This window comes from Tenrec ecaudatus, chromosome 3, assembly GCF_050624435.1.
Source record: "Tenrec ecaudatus isolate mTenEca1 chromosome 3, mTenEca1.hap1, whole genome shotgun sequence".
Taxonomy (NCBI): Eukaryota; Metazoa; Chordata; class Mammalia; order Afrosoricida; family Tenrecidae; genus Tenrec; species Tenrec ecaudatus.
The window spans coordinates 178,866,857-178,889,577 of NC_134532.1; the positions used below are offsets into that span (position 1 = coordinate 178,866,857).

Sequence of the window (22,721 nt, forward strand, 5' to 3'; positions counted from 1 at the left end):
AGAAATGCCATTGTTCATTAAATCCAAACAATGGTGGTCGAATTCTAACAACTGATCAACAATGAGAACTTTGATAAGCAGTTCTTGATAATCAGTTCTCAACAATTATTTGTAATTATTAAAGTTTAACATTATAAAATAACAAAAATAACATAAAACTCATATGCTGGCGAAAGAGCCATATGGCAGCTGAAAGCCGTACATTCCCTTCCCGTTCTCCCGCTGTTCCCTAGCTTGTCGTGCAATCTTTCCAAAAATCGGGACTTTTTGATAATGCCGTGGGATGTGGGACAAATTGTTAAAAATTGGGACTGTCCCGCCTAAAGCGGGACGTCTGGTCACCTTACTATGGGACTTCTGAGGTTGATAGCCTCAACATCTCCCTGAAGAGTGTCTGGTGGATTTGAACTGCCAACTTTATAGTTAACCAGAGCTTTGGTGCCACTTGGGAACTATAAGCTATTATCAAAGGCACTGTTTACAGCTAAGTCTACCAGGCAGCCTCCCATGTGATATATTCTGTTGCACATTTTATAATATTTATTGTCTCTACCAGATAGCTGATGATTATTAATCTACACTACACATTTTACTTTCTATTTCTCTATAACCTCTTGATCATGATAGGGACAATGTCATATCATATTCATTTGTGCATCCCTTACAATGTTTGATGCATGCACTGTCACATTACTCAAAACTCACTGCCATCTAGTCAGTGCTGACTCATAGTGACCCTCTGTGGGCTTCTGAAACTCAGTTTAAGGAAGTAGAAAGCCATCTTTCTTCCACTGAGCTGCTTGCTGGTGGATTTGTATTGCCGACTGTGGGAAACAGAAAGATTTCTCCCAATCTCCCACATCTGCCCCAAATGTATGTTAGACTTAGGACACTGCTTGCAGCTAATGGTAAATGATTGTCAGGTTACATCCCTGAAGGCAGTCAGTTGCCAGACTACTGTATGGTCCCATCATAGGTAGGGCCCACTCCCTGCTGTTAAGGACAATGGACTACTTCTCCCTAAAGGTTGTGACCCTTAGTCTAGTCCCTGTAGGTGGGGTTTACACCCTACTGATGATGGTGTCTATGGAGATCCAGAGAACAGGTCAAACATGCTCGTGACATCCAAAGTTATGCTGCCATCCTGAATCTAGGATCCACCCTTCTTTTCACATGTATACCCCAATCCCTCCTCTTCCTATTGCATGTATGTCCCTAGATTGTCTCCCTATCATTGCTATAGTGCAACCCCTTCCTGTGACATATGTCTTTACCTGTAATTAGGGGGTTTGCATGCCCCCCAAAGGTATATAAGCCTGTCTTAGCAATAAAGATCCCCCTTGGTCTCTCGTGGCTCCCGCTTCTTCCCTTGGTCTCTCGTGGCTCCCCTCTTCCCTTGGTCTCTCGTGGCTCCCCTCTTCCCTTGGTCTCTCGTGGCTCCCCTCTTCCCTTGGTCTCTCGTGGCTCCCCTCTTCCCTTGGTCTCTCGTGGCTCCCCTCTTCCCTTGGTCTCTCGTGGCTCCCCTCTTCCCTTGGTCTCTCGTGGCTCCCCTCTTCCCTTGGTCTCTCGTGGCTCCCCTCTTCCCTTTCCATTGTGCTCCTTCCCCTCCCCCTTTCTCCATGTGCACCTCCAAGCGTGGCTGAGCTGAGCATGTTACCATGAAATGTGGCTGACTCCATTATGTCACTATCTCCTGCTCTCTATGACTTCACTGTAATCTTTTTATATCTAACCACGCAATTGTGGCTATTGAACCCGCGATTAGTTGTGAGGGGCTGGCATTTCCCCCACAGCCAGCCATGCGGATTGCAGCCTGAGTGTAACCATTACACTACCCAGCCTCCCAATTGTCACATGGTTACTCTTATTTCCAGATGCCCAGGATGTTTTAAAAATTATATATCACATTAACATTCTAACATATTTAAATATTTTGTCCAAAAATTAAGTACTTTTATATCATAGGCTAAAACAACTCCTCCAATTTCTGAAAGCATGGAAGGAGAAGAAAATGTAAAGAGGACATGACCTCATTGCTGTCAAGTCAACTAAGACTCAGAGTGACCCTCTAGGACAGAGTAGCATTCCCCCCAAGATTTCCAGGCTGTGATCTTTGTCAAAGCAGACTGCCACATCTTTGTCCCACAGGATGGTTACTACATGCCGAGTGCTTAACTATTATGCTCCTAGGGCTGACGATCGTTCACATACTTATTTATAATAGCAAAAGCATTCATAGCCATTATAAAACTATCAAAAGGATATGCACATGTTTACCTTAATGATGATTGCATTGAAAACAGTTTATTTCCCCTTTCAAAGAATAAAGCATGCTATAATATTTATAATATTTCCTAGTCAGAAAACAATAATGTGGCAGGAAACATAGATTAATTTCTCCAGGTAAAAGCTACAAAAGATAGGAAACCATTTAAAACAGACTTCTAAAGGTCAAAGCAAATACATAAATTTCAGATCAATATAACCAAACCTAGTCTTCCAAGAACTGGCTCCTTAGATTTTGTACACATTCTCATTCTAGGCTTGTTGGACTTCACGATGTCTTCATTCTTCAAATGAAATATAATGCACAAATATAGGGATCAGAGCAACCAGCAATTTATAAATTTAAACAAGTATTCTTATATAGAAAAAGACTATTTTTCATTGGTCAAAATTTCTCAATTGCTACAAAAGTTATGTACTGAAACACAGCATGGTTTTCCAAATTATACACTTTGCTGTTTAGCTTCCATGTCTCCTGCTTTGAATATATGTTGGTATTTTGAACACAATCGTTTGCATTCCTCTAATAAAGTGGCACAAAAGGAAAGGTATGGTCATAAAAATTATAGGCAGAGAGTAAAACAACCTAGGGCACTAAATGCTAACATAAGAAATGTGCATTGCAGAGAATCAATGTGGATTTTCTAGTATTGATTTTCCAGATATTAACACAAAGCTGCAGTTTAATATGCCCAGGCAGAACTTTTAGGACAGCTCAGATTCTTCACAGAGAACCATACTCCTGTTGAAAGTCACCTTGCTTCCAAGTTGCATTTTGAATATCCCAATATATTCAGTGTCAGGTTTAATGAGAGTTCCAAAAATTCTGAAGAGGACCAGGACAAAAGTTTCCATCAGAACTGATGCTCAGAAATTTGCTAGAGGTATTATGATTTGAGATACGGATGTAGCCCCATAATTGAAAAACCAGGTTTTTTTGATCTACTGAGCAAAATCACCATGTGGTGTGTGTGTGTGTGTGTGTGTGTGTGTGTGTGTGTGTGTGTGCGCGCGCACGCGTGTGTAAAGAGATCTGCAAACACTCCTTCACAGGAATGCACTGCAAAGATTTCTGTAAAGCAATTTGTCTGCAGCAGTATACTCATCACGGTTGCTTCTTTCTCAGGAAAGAATGCACAAGTATGTTTAACCCTCACAAAACGTGACATGCCTTCCAAAATGTTAGCATCATGGTCAACATTTTCCTGGGCTAGTCTGCATTAGAAATTCTAGAGACTGAGTAATGCCAGTTGCTGATGATCTTGAGAAAGATGATAGTAGATGACCTTACTGTATTAACAATGTCCCTGGTTACTGTTATGGCCACCTTTCACTTACCATCATTTTGAGGTTAGCAGATTCTCTCCATTCCTCTGTAAAGCATTCCTTCTGATGCCTACTAATGTTTGCTACAAAGAGACAACATTATTATCTTCCCTCTGCCAGCAGCGGTCAAGTACAAATATATATCATGAGACAGTTTTAACATGTGTGAATACTACATACACACATATAAGATATATAAATGTATAAATAAATAACATTCACTTTAATTCAAAGCAACTTTTAGTAGAATTAGATACTATATCCTGAATAAATATGAGAAAAAGCAGCTAGTTGCTTACTCGGTGAAAGTTAAGTTTATTGCATTAAGAAATTTTTCATCAATTCAAATACTAAAAATAGCATAGGAAATTAAATATAGGTGAAGACACTACAAAGGGTTATGGAAAACATTGTAAATATCTAAAAGAATATTTTTTCAGATTGCTTGGCAAAGGAAATTTAAAGTTTTTACTCCACTTTCAAGGCCCAAACTGGTTTCTTTACTGTGTGAGGTTTGTGCATGAAAAAACAGAAATATACCAATAGTTTTCATCAACACCATTGTGTTAGTCTCCACGTGGTTCCTCCAGCTCCAGTCCTCTGACTCCATCAGTGTGGCTCCTTGTAACTTGCCAACAGGAATGTCTTGCAGGGAGAGTATGTGGCGTGCCTCCAGAGAGGAAGACAGGTGTTCCCAAAATGCTCAGTGGAAGACCATGTCCACACAGAGGCTTAGTTGGCTATGACCTGATTGACAGGCTAGAATCCACCCCTTTCTCAAGTTGAGCGTAGATGATGTGACAGTCACAACCATAATTCTAATGCATCCGCTCTCCTTTGATATTCCATGTCCCTTCTCTACTTTACCCCATACGTACTAGACAATAGAAAAATGCTGTGACTTTGGTGCACTACAATCCTCGAGTCACAGGGTTACTTTTTAACACTTTGCAAATTCCTTATGAGCATATTGAGAGTCAGGGAACATTTGTCCTCCAAGGCCAAAGTCCAAAATAATGAGAAAAAAAGAGAAGAAAATGCAAATCATTTGCCATTACATTGATTCTAATTAATTATGACTTTAAATGTGACAGAATGTGCTCCATCGAGTTTTCAATGGATGATCTTTTGGAAGAAGATTCCCAAACTTTTATTCCAAGGTGTCTCTGAATAGACTTGAACCTCTAACCTTTGGATTAATAGCCTAGGGCTTCACAGTTTACATCACTCAAAAAATGCTGGTACTTGCTATTAAGTTTATTCTGAATCATAGCTGCCCTGTCTACAGTAGAACACTGTCCAATCCTGTACAATCCTCACAGCTACTCTCCTTTGGGGTATATTGTTTCACCCATTGTGTCCGTCATTTCAAGAACACCTTCCTCGTTTTTATTGATCTTTGCCTTGCCTTGCAGGATGTTCTTTTCCAGGGATTGGTCTCTACTGACAACAGAGTCAAAATAAGTCAGATGAAATCTAACAGGACTTGTTTGAAGAACCATTGTGATAGTTCTTCTTTCAAGACAGATAGACACTGAAATCTGAAATACTGACTCCCTCTGAGACACAGACTGAAAATTAGACTCTCTCTACTATTTTATTTCCTCATCCTTATATTACAATTAAAAAGGGCATATCCAAAGACAATATTTGGATTACCAGGAACAGTGTAAAAGTCTGAATGATAAATATATTTATGAATAACAATACTAATTATTAGAATCTCACTACTCTGTGGAAACTCGATAAGAAATTCATTATACAATGGTTTATGGACCTCTTGACAGAAGGGAAGTCAACTCTAGCTGGCCATGCCTTATAACATCTCAGTTCTAATCATATTTTATTTCCCCTTGCCTCTGACAACGCCTACTGAACCAACGAGTCTATGGATTTGTTTTTCCTGTTATATAGCTTCATGAGAAACCAGTAAACAAAATACTTTTGCCATGAATTTAGACCTTGATCAATCTGCTTTTGCTTTATCAGTAACACTCCCACTTCTTGATAGCCAGGCTTCTATTACGCTTTCTCGTCAGGATTATATTGGGATAGCCATGTTTCATTTCCTGTATAATTTTTCCTAAAATGCTTCAGGATCTTAATCCCACTTGTTTAAAAATGTCCATAGGAAGTTCTGCTCTTATCTGCCTCTGATCTACATTCAATAGTTTTGGATTCCATTGAGCAGAAAGTTATTTCCACCTTACGTTTTCAGTCAGAATTGTATAAGCAGAACCAATTAAGATGTGTTTGTGGTTGAGTATGGTTTCTATTGTAAATCGCCAGTGCTCTTCAATTACGCATCTATAAACTGCAATATCATTGGGCATTGTCACTATAAACCTTCTGTAAATCATCAATGATTTCACCATTCCTCCACCCCAGCTTCACTATAAAGATGATATTTACTCTTGCTTCAATTTTAGAAGGTATCATATCACTCTTTTTGTCTCAAACTAGATCTGGATTACATAAGTTTTAATAAACTAGTATGGAATTATTTTAGTGTGATATTTTTGAAATCCTGATTAGTTTACCTGTAATATGAATTTCCCATGAACTTAAAAAAAACCTCTTGTATCTAATCTTTCCTAAGAAAATCAAACACATTCTGGAAATCAGGCTGTGAATATCTTGAAACAGTATTGGGTACTCAGTTATTTTCAGTTAGAAATCAGGGGCTTGCACAGAATTTAGTACATATAGTATTTGTTAAATAACCATTCTTTTAATTAACTGATAAAGATGGTCACAGCAAAAATCCAACACAAAGGCAGTTATAACAAACAAACTTTATTGTTTAATTTGCTAGGCATGGCTATGGTTATTATTATTATTTTTTTAGAAAAGTAGAAAGCAAATTATTCCCTTGGGTTAACAAAGTGGGGTTTTTCTCGGGGGAAGGCTACAACTAACCAACACAGTTCTTACAGCGTTGCAGACCATTCTCGTTGCAAGCAGTACACTTCAAAGCTTTGAATGAGTCCGTGAAACAATTTCGAAACACTGACATCTTGCTCCCATGGCACACGGAGCATGGGAGAAAACCAAAGCCTCCGCAGGAAGGGCACTGATGTGGATGCTGCACTCTCTGTGTAGGGTACCAAGGATGAGGGGGGAAAGAAGAAAAAAATATGTTAGCAAGAATAATACTACTAGCCTTCCTATCTTTCTGTATGTTGAGTATCTGAAAAACAAGATTGGTATATTATGGCAAGGAACTTGAAATTTCCCACCGTTAACATATGTTGGCTCGACTGAAGGAGAGAAAAAGTACCAAAGTTTCTTTCATTGCTCCATCAATGGCCATCTCTAAAGCTGGCATGGTTTGGAAAGATTGACACACTGTAAATTATACTCACATATTTCAAGAAACCAGTTATAAAAGTATATTTTACAAGCCAAATAATTCAGGACACGGTCACTTGCATTGAAAGAAAATATTTTAACTTTCTTCGTAGTGCCTTCATAAATATATGTATACTACATATACATATATATTTAATAGAAAAGTACCGCTGAAGATGAGTCTGGAAAATATATAATCTAAAAATCAAAGTGTAGAGAAGCCAATATCAATACAGATCCATTTTATGGGACTTTTGAAAAATGGTTTGTTTTTCAATGCATTTCCACATATATTACCTCAATAAATCTTCCCACATCCCATCCTCCATATATGCAGGCACTGTCCTCTATAAAGCAAATAGTTCAGGCACAAGTACCTTCAAAATAGATGTTAGGAAATTGGCATAGGAATTTTGAGATATTTACCAAGACCATAAATGGAAACGTTCAGCTTCATACCTTCATGCAAATATAAACTATCTCCAATAACAGAATAAAAATGAGTCGACTGTGTTGTAAATAATATTTTGGAATTGTTTACAGGCATTTCTTTCTTCATTTTTGACCATGTAACTTTAGCCTAAAGTCCGTTCATACAGCATTCTACAGATGATGGATGGGTGTGGGAGATGAGCAGAGCCTAAGAGGTCTTGGAGAGAAAGATACAGGTTTCTACCCCCATATCCAGTTACCGTCTCAGAAACTCAAAGGGGCAGTTCTACCCTGCCCTGTGGGCTCACTATGAGGTTCTGTGTGCTCAATGGCAGCGAATTTTTTAAGAGGTCTTATAAAACAAATAAAAAGGCAAGATAAATGAGTTAATATTCTTCTGTCAAAATGGAAAATGGCAACAATATTTGAAAATTAGTATTGTAAAGAAAATATTTGGTAAATTTAGAACTGAAAATAGAGACACATGTATACAAATGCACACACCGTCCCCTGTACAGAGAAAAACAATTTTACTAATGTATACAGCTTTTCACTGGAGAGTCACAATATATATATTAAAATTTCCATAGAATACAATGAAAATAGTTCTGTTTATCTGTTTAACCCACTATTTCCCAGCATATATTGTTATTGGTATTTGTCATTGAGTCCATTTGAATTCATTGAACCTCCAGAAATATTTTCAAAGAAGCTATTATAATTAATTCATAATTAATACATTTCAAATATACTTTGGGTAACAAATGTTAGGGACCTTCTAGTTTTAGAAGGTATGCATTTCCAGACTGTTGCTAATTACAGTTTGGATGACCTATTACATCAATATGGCAAAGCCATGGAATATCTCATCTTGGTGACAAAGAGCTACTTGCTGGAAATCATGGTAGTTGCCAATAAATAGCATAAACAAGGAAATTTACCAAGATTGTAGAGATCTAAACCCAAAACAATTGCACTGACATCGAGTTGATTCCAGCACATAGCAACCCCTTGGACAGAACAGAACTGCCCTGTGAGTTCTAAAACTGTAACTTTTCTTTCCTTCTTTTTTCTTTTTTGGTGGTCCTTTAATAACTTCTTTTAGTTAGCATACTATTTTCTTGACTTAAAAAAATATTTTTATTGGGGGATCTTACAGCTCTTATAATAATTCATAATGTCTAGCGCATTTGTATTTATGTTGCCATCATCATTTTCAAAACATATTATTTCTAGTTGAGGTCTTGATATCAGCTCCTCATTTTTCTTCCCTCCCCCCTCTCCCTCATGAACCCCTGATAATTTATGAATTATTTTCATAACTTATACTGACCACTGTCTCCCTTCACCCATGTAACTAATGTTCATCCCCCACAGGGTACAGGTGGGTCAGTTACACATTGTTCATTGTGATCACTTTCTCCTTTCTCCCCACACCTTTGCCCTACCCTTGTGGTATAGCCACGCCCATTATTATTCCTGAGGTGTTTAGCTGAACTGGTGTTTGTGTGTCCAGAGCTGCACCAGTGTACATGCTCTGGTCTAGCTGGATTTGTAAGGTAGGATTGGGATCATGACAGTGGAGGGGAGAAAGCATTAAATAAATAGAGGAATGTTGTATGTTTCATCAGTGTTATACTTCACCCTAGTTGTCTCTTTTCTTCCTTGTGACCCTTCTGTGAAGGGATGTCTAGAGTCTAGAGATATGGGCTTTGAGTCTCCACTCAGCCCTCCCCCTCATTCACATTGATAGAATTTTCATTCTGGGTCTTTGATGCCTGATACCTGATCCCATCAATACCTCATGATCACACAGACTGGTGTGCTTTTTCCACATGGGCTTTGTTGCTTCTCAGTTAGATGGCCACTTATTTATCTTCAAGCCTTTAAGACTCTAGACACTTTATCTTTTGATAGCTGGGCACCATCGGCTTTCTTCACCATGTTTGCTTATGTATGCATTTTGTCTTCAGCAATCATGTCAGGAAAGTGAGCATCATAGAATGACAGCTTATTAGAACCAAGTGTTCTTGTGTTGAGGGAGGTCTTGAGTAGAGCCCAGATGTTGGTCTGGGACCTTATTATTCAACATATAATATATGTACATAGAACTATGTTCCTACCATTATATATAAATACATACTTACATGTGTACATGCCAGTATTTATACCTCTATAAATGGCCTTTCTCTCCCCCTCTCTTTCCTTTTATTTTCCTCTAGTCTCACCATCATGTTTGACCTTCATTCGACTCCCAGTAATTCCTCTCATCACACTTGATCAAGTCCCACACCTTCCTATGTCCTCTCTCACCACAGATTTTAAATAATTTGTTGTTCGCTTGTGCCTTGGTTTGTTGGCTCCACCACTTCCTTTGGCCCAGCTCCTCCTCTCCCATGTCCCACCACCCCCAGAACCTTCAGTCCCATTTTTTTCTCCTCGGGATTGTTTATTCTGCCTATTTTACCTAGATAGATATGAAAAACCAAAAGGAAAAACAAAACAAACAAAAAGCCTATAAATAGTTCCAGGTCAGTCTGGTGACCTTATTGAGTGCTTTCTAGTCAAATCTGATGAGGTGCCATGCCCTGCCCCAAAGTCTATTTTTGGGATTCCTTGGGGACTTCATTGCTTTGCTCCCCTTGCTGCCCTGTTACACACCTATCGTATTTTGAAGATTGGGGTCAGATGGGCACAGTTCTCGCAATGTGTCTCCAATGTTGTCCCCCACAATGTTATAGGTCAGTGAGGGGATGCCATGTCTCATGGTGGGACAGGCCCTATGGTCCTCTCTGTGCATTGGCTACTATGAGCAGGAATATCACCGTTGGGACTTCATGCGCCAGTTTGCATTCCACTTTCTCTATCCTTCTCTCTTAATTTGCTTCCCTGTGTTCTGAGCAGATTCACCCCTCCCCATGCTCTAGCTTCTGTGTTGTTCTTTGTAGTTCATTCTTTTGGAGAGGGGGTGCCACATAGCTGGGCGGGGTGGGGGGCTGGCTCTGAAGACCTCGCTATTGGTTTGCTGCTTCATGCTGGTATCCTGTAAATTTTCATGAAAAGGAAAAGCTTCATTTTTTTCTCCTAGCCTGGGGGTTTCAAGTAGATGATTTATACCAAAAATAATGCTGCATATGCTAATGGAAAGAATCAGTTATTTTCAATAATTCATCCATAGTCTGAATTGATTCCAAAACTAACACTCATATATGTGGGAGTGCTCCAAAAAATAGATTTTTTTCAAAACCATGTATTTAATTTTTTTAACAAAAACATTTTCATCTTCAAAGTATTTTCCATGGCACTTAGTACATTTGTCACATCCGTGATTCTATTCTGGGAAACATTTTACAAACTTATCTGTTTGGATGGCTGACAGGATTGCCCTCATTTTTTCTTCCACTTTTTTTATGTCATCAAATTGCTGCCCTTTCATGTCCCTCTTCATTCACAGAAACAATAAGAAGTTTCATGGAGTGAGTTCAGGTGTGTCAGGTGCATGAGACAAGAGAGGGATGCTGTTTTTTCCAAAAGCTGGCACACTGAGATGGCTGCATAAACAGGTGCATTGTTGTGGCAGCAAAACCAGTCCCCCATTGTGATAGTTTATTGTGCCAGCCTGGCCGATAAACACAAGTAGGATTAACTGAAGGACAGAGGGATAAATGGTTCAGTGAGCCTCGCCTTGCTTGTTCTGTGCCTTAATATAAAGGGGTACACTACCTGTGGGATGCCTAGCTTGTGGACTGTGTCACTATAAGGTGAGGTCCCTTCAAGCCCACACGATTGGAATGTTCATCTCTGGAGCTGGGGACCGACAGTTGATGACAGTTGGGGACCTGCCTTGCTGTTTGCTGCCTGGATATATATACCCCAGCTCTCTCAACAGAAAGGGACTGGCAACTGGCAGCTCTCAAGCCTTAAAGACTGCTAGTGTCTCACTGCTTTGTAATTTAACTGTTAATTTCTTGTATTATCTATCTGTATATAATTTAATGGTTCATTTCTATTATTATATATCTATCTTTATAAATATATTTATATATAATTACTAGAAATCTGGCTTGTCTCTCTAGAGAACCCTGTCCAACACACCCATCTACCACAAATCAGGACTTATTTGTCACTCACTGTTACACTATCTTTTCAGAATCTTTAAGTAGAAAGCTAATTAACAGTCTGACCTAGTGAGACAAACTCCAAGTGAACTATGTCCCTCACATCAAATAATAATAATAATAGCATTGTCTTGATCTTTGATTTTACTTGCACTTCTGGGTGAGGTGACAATACTATCTTCCACTTGCTTGATTGAGGCTTGTTGTTGGAATTTGGAGAATAGCATCATGTCTTCTCACCAGAAATGACCTTGGGAAAAAAGTCTGAATTGCTTCAGAGCTGTTCTTTCGAAGTACAGCAATTCCACTCCATGCTTTTTTGGCTGGTTATTCAAAATTTGAGGCACAGATTTCACATAAACCCCAAATATTCCATTAAAATATGCTGAATTGAGCTCTAAGATTATCCAGGTAATGTCCCATTTCTTCAATTGTCCATCATTGGTCTTTGAACACATGTACATGAATTTTTGTTGGCATTTTCCTCCACTCGGGAACTTCACAGTCATCCAGAATGAGGTCTGTCATCAATCAACATTTCACCTTTTTTGAAAGGAAAAAACACTTAGATTTTCCCATAGTCCTGGTATTTTTTTTGTTCAACATCACAACAGTTTCTGTAGAATTTTGTCCTGAACAGAAAACAAAATTTCATAGCTGCACTCTGTTCTCTTAAATTAGCCATAAAATATGAGTTTTGAGTGAACCTGCTTTCATGAAAAAATTCACTGTGACCAGACAGCCCCCTCCCACGAGACACCACTGGGTGCACTAACTCAGAGGTCATTGCTCAGTGCTCACCAAGTGGGGAAAATGTGATCTACAAATGCTCTAGCCAATGAAGTTCTTCTCTATTGTGTGTGTGTGTGTGTATCCACACTAAAACTTTAAATTTTACTTTTAAAAGGAATCACAAATGTACCCCCACCACTCATCTGTTAGTTTGTCTTACTGTGGTGGCTTGCATATGGTTGTCATGTTGGAAGCTATTTCCTGATATTCCAAATAACAGCAGGATTGCCACTGTGAACAGATTTCAGTAGAGCTCCCAGACAAAGAGCGGACTATAAAGAAGCAATAATTGCCCACTTCTGATGGGTTAGCACTGAAAAGCTTGCATACAGTCGTGGAACATTGCCATATACTCCTGTAGTACCTGAAAATAAGCTCCTCGGGCTGTAAGTTTCTTAACATATAACCTGGGTAAAAACTGCTTTTTCAAATTAGAGTCAATTCTAGTAACATGGGCTAAGTAAAACGTGTGAAACCTTCATTTGCTGATGAGACATGATTCCAAATGAGAATACAGAGCTGTAACTATATACTACTAATCAGAACTTGGAATGAATGAAGTATGAAACTAGGAAAATTAGAAGGCATCAAATGGAAAATGGATCCATAAAGATGGATAATTCTAGGAATTAAAGAGTTAAAACAAACAGGTGTTAGCCATTTTGAGGCTGACAATCATATGTCTGAAATGAAAATTCCAAGAATAATGGTTTCATACTAATCATCAAAAAGAACATTTCAAAGGGGTGCAATCAAGATGGTGTCCAGGTAGAATCACTTGACAGGTATTCCTGTTGTCAGACCAGAAAATTATGAGGTAAGGAGGCCACTACTGGGAAATTGTGTGCTAAAAATAGATTCAGTGTCTGAAAGTCTGGTTCAGACCTCCCCCTCAGATTTTCACCCATGAAGCCATTCGAGAACTTGATGGAACACTCTAAATTCCTTGCTAGGTCCAGCTGGATGGTGTCCCACCCAAGAACCCAAGAACTGCACCCAAAAACCCACTCCCCCTGCACCCAAGAACTCATCTGCACCCTAGAACCCACTCCCCCAGGAAGCTGTAATTTCCCTGGGATGCTGTCTAAACATGGTCATAATCCCAGGTATGTGGCACGTCTCTGAGAATTACCTCACACTGTAATCCCCCTCTCTGCCTTATGCCCTGTTCCTGCAGTCTAGGGCTTTGTAGCTCCCCTCCCCAGGCAGGAACAGAGTGACTACATTGGCCACCCCTTTCCCCCATCTCCCTAGTTCCATGACTGTCATGTGGATAGCGTTAGAAAATTATACACTAATTTGCAACAATTGACGAACTTCTGGGATATTTATCTGTGCTACAACACAGTTCCTCCAGAGCACAACCTGCTGAACAAAACCGGTAGTAACAAAGGAGTGCAGCCAGGGGCGAATTCAGATCCAGTCAGCCCCAAACTCACTCTGCTAGTTGGTCCCCCATCCTGTGGGGAAAGTATGGCACAGCCCAAACAGCAAGGCCATTATAAAAAGGAGGGGCTTTTGTAACGCTTTCAATTCCAGGCTGTTTTCCTTTGTGTAACTGTGAGTGTAAGCCTCCAGGACTCTGTCCATTAACATAGCATTAAATAAGAAGACAGCCAGAACTTGAATCCCTAGAGCACAGCCAAGGATTTTATCCTAATAAAATGGGAAAACCCAACAGGGTCTGATAGCCACAACCCATGCCCAAAACTGATTCTATCAGTTTGGGGATTGACAGAGATGCTTTAAAAGGCTGCAAATTGTAACAAGACGGTCAAGACCATGCCCATGCCCTTGCTGCAGAACAGCCCCAGCCAGGTCCAGTGGCATACATATAGTCACCTGCCTCAGCCCAGCCTCTGAGGATCCTCGCTGCCGCCAGCTACTGAGTCGCCCACTGCACCCTGCCTACAGAGCAGTCTGACCCACCACCATATTAGGCCAAAGTTGTCCTCAAAAACACTCTTACTAGTCACAAAGAGAAAGGACTCAGAGTCCCTCAGTTTCCAAGGAACACGGTGCCCAGTTATTCCAAAATGACAGGCAAGCACCAACATACTCAAAAAGAAAACAAGAAAAACAAAACGCAGCACTGGAGAACGTTGTAAACCTAACAACACTCAGAAGAATCACATGTTGATAGTCCACAAAAATAAAACATCAGAATGCAGCTTGGAATAATACAGGATATGATGGAATTGACACAGGATAAGGATGCAGTGATAAAGGAAATGAAGTCCAAGATAGAGGGATGAAGTGCATGCACCAAAGGGAAATAAAAGAACTAATGGATGAGGTAACAGAAGCCAAACACAACATCATGGACCTCGCCAACAGACTGGAAGAGGTGGAGAATAATAACAGCAGGGGCAATCAAGTAGACATCAACAATCAGGAAAGACAGTCAAACATGATAATCAAAGAGGTGGAAGAAAACCTGGGAACAATATCAAATGCTAGGAAGAGGAACAATATTCATATAATTGGACTACCAGAACAAGACACAATGAAGTCAACAGCTAAATTACCCAGGGAATTCCTGGAAGCAAACTTCCCCACCTTAATGAAAGAGAGACATTCATACAGGAAGCAGAGTAGACACAAATTATACTAAAGCCCAGAAGAACTCACCAAGATACATAATAGTTAAACCATCTAACTTTGAGGAAAAAGAAAATTTTAAGAGCAGCAAGAGAATTAAAGACACTCACAAGCAATGGTCCTCAGGTAAGAATATGCTCAGACCTATCATCAGATACCACGAAGAGAAAGAGAGAGTGGAGCAACATCTTCTTAAAGCTAAAAGAAAAAAGCCAAACCGAGAATTCTCTACCCTGCCAAACTATCTATTAAGATAGACTGTAAGGTAAGAGTCTTCCCAGACAAGGAAAAACTCAAATACACATAAGACACCCAAACCTGTCAAATCATCCTTGCTGATTCAAGACCAACATCCACCAGGCAGAAGCAGGAAACTGCTATGCAGTGTAACTACTTCCCAAAGTCAACGTGCTGAAAACAATTACCAATATAATATTGCCTCAGAGGGAAATGCCAAGAATGAAGCCCCCCACATAAACACAGCACATTGATATGAAGGGAGATAGGAAATACATTGAGGTAGTGGAAATATATTGGAGCCCCTGCTCAAGCCCTCCCTCAACGCAAGAACACTTTGTTCTAACAACCTGGCATTCTGTGATGCCCATCCTCTTGGCAGGATCACTGAAGACACAGTGGATGCTCAAGTAAATGTGGTAAAGAGAGCTGATGGTGTCCGGCTATCAAAATATATAGTGTTTGGGTCTTAAAGGCTTGAAGTTAAGCAAGCGGCCATCTAGCAGAGAAGCAATAAGCACATGGAAGAGTAAACCAGCCTGTGCGATAATGAGGTAGTGACATGATCAGGTAACAGGCATCAGAAGATTCAAAACAAACAAACAAAAACCATATTGTTGACAACCAGGGGGGCTGGAGCAGAGACCCCAAACCCATCTTCAGACAATAGGACATCCCCTTACAGAAAGTTCACAAGAAAGGGATCAATCAGGGCACAGCCTCGCTAGGATAAAACACACAATATTCCTCAGGTTCTTTGAGGCTTCCTCACTCTCTCACTATCATGAATCCAGCTCTGCCTTTTACTTAGGGCTAGACCAGAGCATGTACACTGGTACAGATAAGAGCTCACACCGCACGGAATTTAAGTCAGATAAATCCCTCAGGAACATGAATGGGAGTAGTGATACCAGGAGGGTAGGGGGAAGTTGGGGAGAGAAGGAGAAGGAATGGGGAACAAATCACAATGTTTCACACATAACCACACACAAACCTCTGGGAGTAGGAACAACAGAAACCATGGGGAAAAAGAGACAGAGATCTGTGTAAGATATAAAAACAATAAAAATGTATAATTTATCAAGGTGTCTCAAGGATGGGTGGAGGAGGGAGGGAAAAAATGAGAAACCGATACCAGGGGCTCAAATAAAAAGTAAAAGTTTATAAAATCCTGAAGGCAACATATATACAAATATGCTTTATACAATTGATATATGGATTGTTATAAGAGCTATATCCTTCCCCAATAAAATTATCTTTAAATTAACTAATTAAAAATAAAATACAGAAAAAGAACATCTCGAGATATATCTTGAAGTACAATGCTTTTGTAAATGGAATCCTATCAATATGTTCACAAACAAGTCTAGTTAAATAACTAGTATTTTAGTTTGCACATCAACAAATCTAGTGAAGAAGAATTTGAAAGATTCTACCAATATCTTCAGTTCCAAATAGCTCAAGTGTCAAATATGCAGTCAAAATAAATTGATAATTATTGTTGATTTCAAGGCAAAAGTTGGAAACAAAGAAGTATCTTTAGTGAGAAAATAAGTTCTTACTGATAGAAAAAAAGCTGGAGATCTTATCATGAAGTTTGTAAAGCTCAAGGACTGCTTTATTACAAATCCCTTTCCTCAACAACATAGAGGAGGACAATACATGTGGATTTTGCCAGAGAGAATACACAGAAATCTAACTATACTGTAGGAAGATACATGAAAAAACTCAATATCATCAGTCAAAACAAGAGCAGGACCGACTGTAGAATAGAGCCTCAATTGCTCACACACAAGCTCAAGTGGAAGCTGACGAAGATTAAAACAAGTCCACAGGAGCCAAAATACAAGCTGATGACATCCTACCTGAAGACTGAGAACATTTCAAGGACAGATTCGATAGTTTAAAAGCTAATGAAAGGCCGAATGAGCTCAAGCACATCTTACATGGGGAAAGCACAGGTTCATTAAAATGACTGGAAAGAAAGAAAACACCAAAATGGTATTTTCACAAGAGATTTGGAAAATTGTTCTTGAAAGTAGAGTAGCTTAAGCAAATGAAAGAAACTATGTAGTAAAAGTGCTCAACAGCGAATTTCAAATGGGATGCTGAAGAAGACAAAGAATTATAGCAAAATGTGTAAAGATATGGAAGTAGAAAGGCAAAAAGAAAGAACACACTCAGCAGATGCCAAGCTTAAAGGACTGAAGAAAATATGCAATCCCAGAACTGCAATAGTGAAGGGTCCGCTGGCAAAAGAGTGAACTAGTCAGGAAGCATTAAAAGGAAATGGAAGGCCTCCATCGAGGTGTTGTGTCAACAAAAGTATTGGTCTACATTTGACCATTTCAAGAAGTAGCATATGATCAAAATTATTAGTAGAAGTTCAAGTAGAAGTGAAGGAAAAAGTTCAAGCGGCAATGAAAAAATAAGCAAAAAAAAAAGTAAGCTCCAGGAATTTATGTACTACCCACAAAAATGTTTCAATAAGCTGATGAAGCACTGGAAGAATTCACTCATCTGTGCCAAGATATTTAGAAAATGGTGATTTTACCTATTGGCTGGAAGAAATTCATATTTATGCCCATTCAAAGGAAAGATAACTCAACAGAATGTAAAAATTATCAAACAATAACATTAGTAACACATGCAAGTAAATTTTTGCTGAAGATCAGTCAAAAAGAAGTCAGCAGTAAAATGAACAGATATTTGAGAAGAGGGCAAGATACAGGGATATTATTGCTGACATCAGAAGGATTTTACCTGCAAACAGAAAATACCAGAAAGGCATATATTTGTGTTTTACTGATGATACAAAGGCATTGGACTGTGTGGATCATTAAAACTATAGATACCATTGAGAGGAATATAAGTTTCATAAAACTTCATTTTGGTCATGTGAAACTTATACTTGCACCAAGAGGCAGTAATGGAACTGTATTCTGTTAAGGGAATTCTCGTGGCTTAAAGCCAGGAAAGTTGTATGTTTGGATGTTATCCTCTCACAATATTTACTCCACTGTATACTGAGAAAATGGTAGAATGAACTGGACTGTGTGGAAAATAGCATAGCACTGGGATTAGAAGAAGGCTTATTAAAGACCTGGCATATGCAGATAACAAAACTGCTTGCTGAAATCAAGGAGTACCAGCACTGCCAATGAATATCAAGTAATGTAGTCTTTAGTATGGATTGCCACTTAATAGAAAGAAAGCAAAAACCCTTACAATCGCACCAATATAAAACATCATGATAAGTGGAGAAAAGATTGAAGTTGTCCGAGATTTCATTTCCCTTGATCGACAATCAATACTCATGGAAGCAGCAGTCAAGAAAACAAACCGTGTATGGCATGATGCAAACCCACTGCACAAGACCTCTCTAAAGTGTTGAAGAACAAGAACCTTTTATGACTAAGGTTCTTCTTATAAGCAATGACATTTTCAATAGCCTCAAAATCATGTAAAAGTTGGAAAATGAGTAAAGGAAACCAAAGAAAAACTTATGTAATTGAATTATAGTGTTGTCAAAGAATATTGAAAAATACCATGGACTTCCAGAAGAACAAACAAATCTGTCTGGGAAGAAATACATCCCGAATATCCCTTACAATTTAGGATGGCATGAGTTTGTCTCCTATACTTTGGCCATCTTGTCCAGAGAGACCGATCCCTGTCAAAAGAGATCATGCATGGTAAGTAGGGTTTCTAGCCTAAAGAGTAAGACCACCAAGGATATAGATTGACGAGGGGCACCAGCAATGGACTCCAATGTAACGACAATTTTGAACATGGTGTTTTGGGTGCTGTTTCTTTCAGTAGTCGCTTTGAGTTGGAACTGATTAAAAATCAGCACCTAACAACAACAAATAAATACACCAAGGTCTCTGATATTGTCAGCAGGATACTAAATGGTTCACTCCATTGAGAAATTCTGGATGAGAATTTGCATTTCCACTTCAGACACACTAAATCAGAATTGGTTGATAACAGCATTTAACAAGGTTACTAGATCCAAAGAAATTTCTTTATCTGAATATTGTTTTTGGTAGAGGTATATCTCAATGGTAGAATTAATACAGTTGCTCTATTTCACCCTTTTCTGGGGTATATTCTTGGGGGGAAACTAACCAAAAAACACTCAGAAAGTGAGATTTGTTGATATGTGTTGTGTGTTCAGTATTGTGCAAAGTAGGTAGCAGTGAACCAAACATTCCCTGCCCTTTCAATAGCAGCATCCATCCCAATCCTTAGACCTCCAAACAGGTGCATATCACGTTGCAGTCATTTAAATTGGAGCATATAGTAATCCCCCTGTCACTGACAAAGGGAAAGGGAGACTTGGAAAGAAGAGTAGAGTTCCTGAATTGCTGTTATGTAGATTTCCTTTATAGCACAAGATCAAATATAAGGAATATTAAGAATATATCCCAAGTTATTTAATGTAGAAATAGAATTAAGGGTCTTCAGTCCTTTCTTAAAGAGCAGGATATGAATGCACTTATTATTTTTAACTCAAGATCAGCTAATCCTGTATCAGTAGAACTGAAAAGTTTCAAATATTCTACCATAATTCACTGAATTACTTGACATGACCCTTTTAATCATAGCTTTTAGTTTGTGAAGTATGAAGCATCTTAGACTCTTTTCTTGTGGTTAATCAGGCTTGGTGGAACATAGAATTGGTATTCAGGCTTCTAAAAGCAAAGTCAAATACACCAGCTACTTCATGTGGTAAATACTTGGCCCTGGTGGTGTAGTAGTTATGTTTTGGGCTATAATCAGAATGGTCATCACTTCAAAATCATCAGCAGCTGCGTGGGAGAGAGAATTGGCTTTCCACCCGCACCAACAGTTCCAGTTGTGGAAGCCCCAGAGGTTGCTATGAGTCAACATTGAGTTAATAACAATGCGTTTGGTTTGAGCTTTGAGTAATGTTCTATAAAGATTTAGCCTCAGAAATTCTGTATAAGGTCCCTAGGAGTTGGAATTGACTTCATGGCTCTGTGTTAGATTTCTGTTATTTTGGAGGGAGTTGTCTGTTTGGTTAATGAACTATGATTAAGATATGATCTATCTGAGTCCAGTCTTACTGAGGATTTTATTCACGTCTTCACCCTTAGTTTCCTTGGGAATATTGTCTGCAAATTAGCCTTCATATTTAATGTCTGTGTTAAAACAAGAAATAATGTTCTGTTTTAAGCTATTCCCTATTAGGCAAACTGTCATTTTTCTGCTTAATTAAGAAAAATAGGAGGCTGTTGTCACAACACTGGCTTATATCAGATACAGACTGCCTAACATGCACATTAATGACAAACACGTCCTATCCTTAGCCTAACCTTTTTATGTCACGCGACACAAAAAGCACACTTCCATCAAAGCTCCAAACTTGAGCAAAATGCCATCGTTGTGTTCTCACCTTCCCAAATGAGAATGAGCAGACGACAACTTTCTATTTTGAATCATGCTGATAAACATGGATGTTTCCAGTGACTGTTTTAGAAGACTAACTTTTAAACAAACAAACAAAAACATTTGTCTAAGACTCATAGGACCATCTTGGTGACATGAGTCCTGTAGCACCCTTCTGCCTTGGCAACCAAGAAATAATTTCTGTTTCATTTCAGCAATTGTGTGCCTCTGTAGCTGTGCCTAGTTAAATATGGTTGGAAACAGTAAGTTACCAACAAGTTAATAGTGAAAAGCAATGTATGAGATCCCACAGGGGGAGTTCTCCTCTGTCCTTTAGAGCCACTAGGAGTTGGAATCAACTTGATGGCAGTGAATTTTTTTAGTGTTTCCCAAACAGGCACTGCTCCCGTTAGAGGTGCTAGAACAACCAAGGGGATGCTGCAAAGTGGATACACACTTTTCCTACATTATGAACTACAATATAAATATTTTTCATTGCCAATGAGTACATTTATTCTGAAACTAGGGTGCTTGGCCAAACAACTTTGGGAATCTATAGTTAATAGAATATTATCTACCACATAAGAAACACATTCACAAAATTTCCTCTCTTCTTCCAGGAGTTGCATCTAACTCCTCTCCAACTAACCTTCAATTACTGGGACGTGAGCTTGCTATCTTTTCCTTGACATGAATTTCCAGCCTTCACAACCATGTCAATCATTTCCTTGGTAATGAGTTCTGATTTCAGTGAATTATAGAATTCTAAGATGTGAAGGCAGAAAATTCTAAAAGACAGCTCGAGAAGACAATGTCAAATATTATAATGAAATGCTTAAAGAACTGGAGTTAAAAACCAAAAGGAAAGGTTCAGAATACCTTAAAATGAAAAAAAAAAGGAAAAGAAAATTTTCAAGCTTCCAGTTCCAGTATTGAAAGGTTCTGTGGGGAAAATATTGAATGATGCGGGAAACATCAAAATAAGATGGAAAGAATACACAGTCACAGTAGAAGATATTTAGTTGACATTCCACCATTTCATGAGGTAGCATATAAGCCAAAACCAGTGCTACAGAAGAAAGAAGTTCAAGTTGCACTGAAAGCATTAGCCAAAAACAAGACCACCAGAATTTATTAAATACCAGTTGCAATGTTTCAACAAACTGATGAAGTATCACTTTACTCCTTGCTGCCAGGAAATTTGGAAGACAACTCCTTGGCAACTGATGGGAACAGAAAAATATCTATACCCATTCAAAGAAGAGATGACCCAACAGAATGCTCTGATTATAGAACAATATCATTAATACCACATTGTGATAGTCTGGGTTGAGTAGAGAAACAACTTCACGGACATTCATATGTATAAGAAAGAGTTTTATATTAAAGAGTGATTGTTCATTTAGAAAACATTTCAGGTCAGTCCAGATCAAGTCCATACGTCCATTATTACCCATTATATTGGTACTAGTTCATAAATTCCTCTTCAGACTCATGCAACACATGCAATGAGACTGGCTGTAGGAAGATCACAGGCCAGTGGGTGGAAAGTCTTACGGATCCAGTGGCAGTGGAAGCATCTCAGCACTGTCAGGGGACTCCACCTGGCTCCTTCAGCTCCAGGGCTCTAGCATAGCTACATGTGTCTTGCCATCAGGAATCCATGCAGGGAGTGAGTCTACAGTGAGCTATTTATCTCCTTAGCAGATCTAATGAGGTTATCAAGCTGTGACCTGATTGGCAGGCTAAACTTCACCCCTCCACCCTTTAGTCTCGAGTTGACAACAGATTTTTGTAACTACCACACACATGCAAGTAAAAATTTGCTGCAAGTCATCCAACAGTGGTTGCAGCAATACACTGCCCGTTATCAGCCAGAGGTTCAGGCCAGATTCAGAAGAGTACATGGAAGAAGGCATATCATTGATTTTGTCTGATGAATCCTAGCTCAAGGAAGACAGAAAGGTGTTTACCTATGTTTATTGGCTATGCTAAGGCATGTGACTGTGTGGACCTTAATAAACTATGGGTAGCTTTGAGAAGAATGGGAATTCTGAACACTTTTCTATGTTCATGCAGAATTTGTGAATGGATATATATATATCATATTAAATGAAGGGGGAAGTGCAGAGTGGAGACCCAAGGCCCAAGTGTCGACCAATG

At 39.0% G+C, this 22,721-nt stretch overlaps 1 protein-coding gene across 1 annotated transcript in view; it reads right to left on the reverse strand.

Moving 5' to 3' along the window:
* Nucleotides 1-6,526: 6,526 nt before the first annotated feature.
* The window catches only part of GRXCR1 (glutaredoxin and cysteine rich domain containing 1), a 180,920-nt gene continuing 164,725 nt past the window's right edge, over nucleotides 6,527-22,721 (reverse strand). Inside the window, exon 4 of the mRNA XM_075544992.1 lies at nucleotides 6,527-6,706. Coding sequence (XP_075401107.1) covers nucleotides 6,527-6,706 — 180 coding nt within the window. The remainder of the gene's footprint in view (nucleotides 6,707-22,721) is intronic.